The sequence below is a fragment of the Lampetra planeri genome, unplaced genomic scaffold, assembly GCF_965212315.1.
Source record: "Lampetra planeri unplaced genomic scaffold, kcLamPlan1.2.h2 scaffold_924, whole genome shotgun sequence".
NCBI classification, from domain to species: Eukaryota; Metazoa; Chordata; class Hyperoartia; order Petromyzontiformes; family Petromyzontidae; genus Lampetra; species Lampetra planeri.
In genome coordinates, this window is record NW_027615746.1 from 1 (window position 1) to 6,531 (window position 6,531).

General features: G+C 43.9%; 1 protein-coding gene across 1 annotated transcript; it reads left to right on the forward strand.

The window, feature by feature from the left end:
* Positions 1-43: 43 nt before the first annotated feature.
* Positions 44-6,531, forward strand: LOC144742231 (platelet-derived growth factor subunit A-like; the record flags this gene model as incomplete). Its single annotated transcript, XM_078624700.1, is given in 6 exon segments — positions 44-146; positions 2,075-2,182; positions 2,283-2,416; positions 2,418-2,471; positions 3,522-3,648; positions 6,503-6,531. Coding segments are annotated over 6 exon segments (555 nt in total), but the record flags the coding sequence as incomplete, so codon positions are not given.

Consider the following 6,531-nt stretch of genomic DNA (forward strand, 5'->3'; position numbering starts at 1 on the left):
TCGTTTTTGCCAGTGACACTGTGTATTAATCGAACTCTCTTCCCACCAGGAGTCTCCTCTTCCCCGGGAGCTGATGGAGCGCCTCTACCGCAGCGAGATCCGGAGCATTGGCGACCTCCAGCGGCTGCTCGAGATAGACACCGTAGGTAAAGCGCTTCATTATGATACAACCACACTATCTATCTATCTATCTATCTATCTATCTATCTATCTATCTATCTATCTATCTATCTATCTATCTATCTATCTATCTATCTCTGTCTGTGTAGTGTAAAAAAGGCTGATTGTCTGGTTAATTCAAATATCTGGAAATGGGAGCTGCATCAGAACAAGTTACCAAAACATAACTGGGTAGCAAACCTCTGCCAACCTCTCTCGTGTGTGTGTGCGTGCGTACTGCGCGGTCCAGTGGTCAGGAGGAGGATGCCGTCCTCTCATCTCATTACTGGAATGCATCAATGGATGTTGCCAGGAGACCAGTTTTGCACTTCAATACCTTCCATGAACTCGGTGTTGGCGCTCATCGGCCACAGCCTCTGTTAACTGGGCATGAGACAAGGACCTGAACACAGGACCTGTGTGATAACAACTCCCCCCCCCCAAAAACAAAACACAAACAATTCTGACATCATATTGATGTCACCAGGGTGATTTGTCTTCTGCGTCTGACATTCTGAATATGAACTCCACTGTTCAGTGTATGTCCAATATCCAATATCCACATCACTTCCTGGGAGGCTCCTTGGTTGTTGGAGACATAAAACTTAGCCCGTGAAGTCTTCTGATGCTGAGTCATCTGTGTATGAATGTGTCAGCAGTTTCTGCCAGGAGTGTGGGATTGTGTGTGTGAACAGGCAAATTCACTATCTCAACTTATTGTTTGGATCTTACGTGTGCTAATAGTCCAAGTTTTGTCTGCTGCCTTCTGCCAGGAGTCAAAAGCCTGTTTTTCTTTTTAAAGGAGGCATCATCTTCTTTAAATCCATACAAACGCTTTCTGTGAAACATGTAATTTATTTCAATCAAGTGTGTGTCGTTTAACTGTTTTTCTCTTCCTTTTCATCATCATTCTTTTCTTGATGGAAAAGCAGTTAAATCCAAGCTAAACAGGATAAAACCACCAGGATTCATCTCCAGTAAACACATCTAAAGCCAGTTGACATTATTCGGGAAATAAATCCAAACTGAGGGAATCGCTGAGGTGAGACAGGAGGAAATAACTGTGGCATCAGCAGCCTTTATTACATTTCTGCTCGGAGTCGACTCCACATTCCTGCCAAACTCTGTTCTAAAATTCCCCTGGGATGTGAAATTTATTCATTTTTCATGTTTGCTGGGGTGCCACCATTAATCCTGGCATCATTGAGATGACAAATGTTGAGTGTGACGGCTCCGCGGCTCGGTGGGGGTCAAGTGGCTCACTTCATTATGCTGTTGTTATGCTGCCCATTATGGGTTTGTGAGTTCCCTCGGAAGGCGTCTGTGTTGCTTTGTATTATTCCGGCTCAAATTCCTCCGTGTCAGGCTCATGGGAAGTTTCGTATCTATCTGGTGTCATGAAAATGTACACCAGTGAACAGTTCAATCAGGAGAGACAGGTGAATAAAGTGAGTAAATGCTAAATAAATAACTTTTGATAAAAAAAAAGTGTGATAATTTGTCGTAAATGGCATCTGGGATGAGGGGGGAATTGTTTTTGGAGTTGTAGACTTTGAACCCCCTGGAGTCCAGACACTTGTTGTGATGTCTAATGATCCCTGAAGACACTGACGATGGTTGATGGATCCGCGGAGGCTGATGAAGGCGTGAGTTTATGCATCTGATGAACCCGCTGAGACGATGGATCGATGATGATCAGCTGATATGTCAGTCAAAAGATGAAGAGTGACTATGGGAGAACATGAAATACAGCTGGAGCCTTAAGATACAGGACGAGCCATCTTCGCTGACCTTGACTTCACTGGTATCCTTGTTAGATGCAAGGTCCTGGTATTATTTCCGAGTAAAATGTCAAACAGTGAGAGTGGGTGGGATCTCTGAGTATGTGTGTGTGGGATGTTTTGTCCCCAACCAGAAAACGAGGCGATCGACGAGACCAAACACGGTTACAACAAGGACTTCTCTGACGCCATCAGCGAGCTGAAGATCACACACGCACACACCAGACACAGGAGGAGCACAAGTGAGACACACACACACACACACACACACACACACACACACATGCTCATTAGTGTCGGTGTGCTGTAACCTCTGACCTCGATGTCCACCTGCAGTGGTAGAGGAGGCCTTGCCAGCAGGGTGTAAAGTGCGAACAGAGATCTACGAGATCCCAAGGAACCAGGTGGATCCTGCATCGGCCAACTTCATCATCTGGCCGCCCTGTGTGGAGGTGAAACGCTGCACCGGCTGCTGCAAACACCAGCAACATGCTGTGTCAACCAGCTCGCATGCACCACCGCACCATTAAGGTAAAGAACATATACTGTACATAAATATACATTTATATAGGTATGAGCTCATTATTGTTATGTCATTAAGAAACCCAGTCATTAAGATAAAGACAGACCCAGTGAATGGGTAACGGAACCATCACAGAACTGCTGAAGAAGGCAAAAACATTGTGTCATGGTCAGAGCAAAACAGCAAATGGTATCTCTGCAAACATTTTGTGAAAGCGGTACTGAGCGTTTAAACACACACAGCCACTTACGCACTGCACACCTGCCAAAAACAATCTCTACCATTGTGTGAGTGTGTAATGTTGAGTCTGCTCATGCGTTTGTTCCTCCTGAGCTCTGCCAGACTTGGAAACGAAACTCAGTCAAGCTCAAATTGTCATGCCAGCTGCAAGCTCAAGGCCTGTGTGTGTGTGTGTGTGTGTGTGTGTGTGTGTGGTGTGTGTGTTGTGATTTGGGAACCTTACTCTGTTTACACAGGCCTGGATAAAGAACAATTCTCCATCACAGAAATGATGACGTATGAACATGTAGAGCGTGAAGTCTTTTAAAGACATGGCGACACAAAAGAGTGTATCATGTAAAATGAAAGCACATCTGAAATAATAGTTATGTGAAAAAACGGACTGAACTTGTGTTTGTTGATATGTCGTCAGGGAGAGTGCTGCTTACTACTTGTAACGTTATTTGGAAAGGAGAAAGAAAACATATCTCAGTCAGGCTGGCTGTAATTAAAATGTAATCAACCTAGTTTCTGGGGCAATAAGACATCACCTGCCTGGTCATAGCACCAGAGGAGGCCTTTGTGGAATGATTTGACCATGACAATGTAAATAGCATTTTAAAGCTGCCATTTCAGTGTATTATGTTAAGAGAAGATAATGCAAATTAAGATTATATAATAATAATAATACTTGAAAGATATATATATACGTGTGTGTGTAATACTATTAGTTATTTTTTATATGGTTTTAATGCATTTTCACCCATTTTTTAATCAGTTTTATAGTCGGCTATCATTTACTACTAAACTGCCTAAAATGCAAATGTTCTGCGGCTCAGGTTGCTAAGGTGCAGTATGTACGCCGGCGGCCGAAGCTGAGGGAGGTGCAGGTGAAGCTGGAGGATCACCTCGAGTGCATGTGCACCAACAAACACTACGTCAGCACAAACTCCGATTCAGACAGCGGTGAGGATGCAGCTGTGTTTGTGTGTGTGTTTAAAAGGGTGTGAGCGTGTGAGAAAGCTGCTTTAGTCTGAATGTTTTTCCTTGACAACAAAGGGAGCTGATAGCAGATCTTAGGTATTTATAATGCTTTTCCCTCTTGGCTAGCTTTCCCTCAGGGCAAACAAGACCACACACACACAAACACCACACACGCAATTACACAAACCATTACTCTATAATCGCATGAGTTCGTAATGTTTAACGTGGTCAGGAACTTAAAGGTCACATGTTTGAGTCAGGACTCTTTTCTGGTATATAAAAAACTTGCAATGATGCAGAAAACAAACAAAACAAAACTTTAGAATTGACTGCAACCTGAGAATACAAATTACTATTGTGTATTGTATTTGTGCGATGACCGTATTAAAGATCTGCTATGCCTGTGGTAACCTATGTTTTGAGAAAGGTCAATTAGCCACCATGAAAATAAGAGAAAGGAAAGAGGAGGACAGAGTATATTCAGAAAAGATGTGTTTTTATTGTGCACAGAAGTTGGATGGGCACGTAGACCCCAGATGGAAGTAGATGCCGAAAGGCTGCACTGAGTTTGTTTCCTCTGATAGGACTGAACCCTGATGGGGATGATGATGGGAGGACTTCTTGGAAGGGAATCTTCCGATTGGAGGGTTTCACTGGAGTAGGTTGTGTGGTTGAAATGTCCGTAGAGAAACAGCATGGTCATAGAATGGGGCATGTTGAATCTGGATGGAAGCACTCGTGGAGGTTAGGGACATGAACACAGAGGACAAACATCCTGTTGAACACCAGGCCTTCATCAGCTGGCCTCTACGTCTCTACACAGTCACTGTGCTTGAAAATGGTCCATTACCTTTATGTTGTGGTTAAACGTCTCAATTTGTCTACCAGGGATCAGGTGAAGAGATGTGAAGAAGTGTGGCCCTATGATGGAGTGGAGGAGAGAAAGAGGAGGATGTCCGAACATCGTCACCACACCAGCTGTCAGCAAGTGACTGTGGAGATGGTTTTTTTTACCCATCGACCTGAGGACCTATTGAAGGATATCCGAGGAAGAACACTGCTGAAAGTGTAGAAAAGTTCAATGATACTGGAGGACTTATTACTGGAGTCTTGAACCTTCTATGGCATAAAAACTGCTCAGAGACTGGGATTATAAACTGGGCGGAATCCTTTCCAGAAACACTGACTGGGATTAGATTTTCATATTCCAAGATTTACTCTGCGAAGCACAAATGCACATATATCCTTGATTTTGTTTGTTTTTTTTATAACCTCTCACTTTCTGTCGCTGTCTGTTTCTATTTCTGGTATGTTATCCACATCAAGAACGGAGGGGAGCACATCCTCCTGACCTGTTATTCATACTAATAAACTATTTATACGTAAAAAAACCCAAGTGAGCGTGGTGATAGTACACTGAAAGATTTAACAATTACAACCGAAAGCGGAACTAAACAGACAGCTCGTGCGTGAGAGAGAGATTATCTGGAGGATCATAATACGGAGGCTAAAACCCCTGAGTTTGTAACTGAGAACATCTCGCACACACGCGAAAGAGGAGAGAAGCCGTTCACAACCACAAACAGGTTAACTGAAGTGCAGTTTCAGTTGTTATTCCATACTCAGCTAAAGGAAACGACAGTTGTCCTGGTGAAGAGGAAGGTAAATATTTTCAGAGGTGACTTCATCCCATCACTTGCAAACAGTGGTCGGCGTGGAGGAGGTGACCTCATATCAAAACAGCACGTACCCATCAGCTGCTTGTTCAGTGTGTGTGAGGGGGGTGCTCTCGCTTGCTTTGCCTGAAAACACACAGCGCTCAGTTGGTGGATTAACACTTGGGAAAGAACTACTCAGTCCTCCGAGGCCCTGACTGACAGCGGCCTCCGAGTGTCAGGACACATACAGAGACCTGAAGTCCAGTGTCTCATGTAAGTTTACCAGCAGACCTTTGGGTCCTACCTCTGAGGGTCACCTCTTGGCTAAAGGTTAGCATGAACGTGGGAAAACCCCAACACCCTCGGTACGTCACACAGACCCCGCAGCAGCAAAGTTCTGAATGGAAATATTGTCTGACACTGACGCCTCATGACTTTAGCATCTGTCGTATTTGCAGTGAACGTTAGTAATTTGTGTCTAAACCTAACTGGACCTTTACCAGATGGCTGGTACTTAATTAAGTACAACTTAAAAGCGTCCTTCCTGTATGTTGAATGTGCATGTTTGATATTTGTTACCAGGATGAGGACAATTATTTCACCATCACACTGAACACCATGACGCTTACGTAGGCCTCAAGTTCACATTGCGACACCCCCGGACTAATAACCGGTGCATTCAGATGTTCAAGCGTTTTCTGAGGCAGACTAGAGGAACATGATAAATTCTCATTCACATTCTTACCTCACGTATAAACAGACGATATCTGTTTCATGCTGAAGCTGAAAAACATAAAGGCTACTCTGCTTTGGGAGAAGTGACCAATTAGAATCCAGCAAAAGAGAGAATATTACTGTGAAGTGTGTTTCTTTTTGTGGCAAAGATGTGATTTTTTCCTCTCTTTATTCCAACCCGAAAGCCACAGAGCCCGACATCATTCCAACCCCTGCTGGCGTCCCCCCCAACCTGCTGTTTGGACAATTCACAGCGGCTGCTGCAGCCTGCAGACACCTCAAACAGCTCATCATGTTTCATACACACACACACACACACACACTAGCATTAGCCCGAGCAACTGACTGCATTAATAAGAGACAGGACAGACAAAACAAGTGTTTATTAGTTATGATGGTGAAGAAGTAACATCTGACGTCCCTGTGTGTAACTCACTTCGCAGACATGTTGCTCTTGGAGGATCTGGTGTAA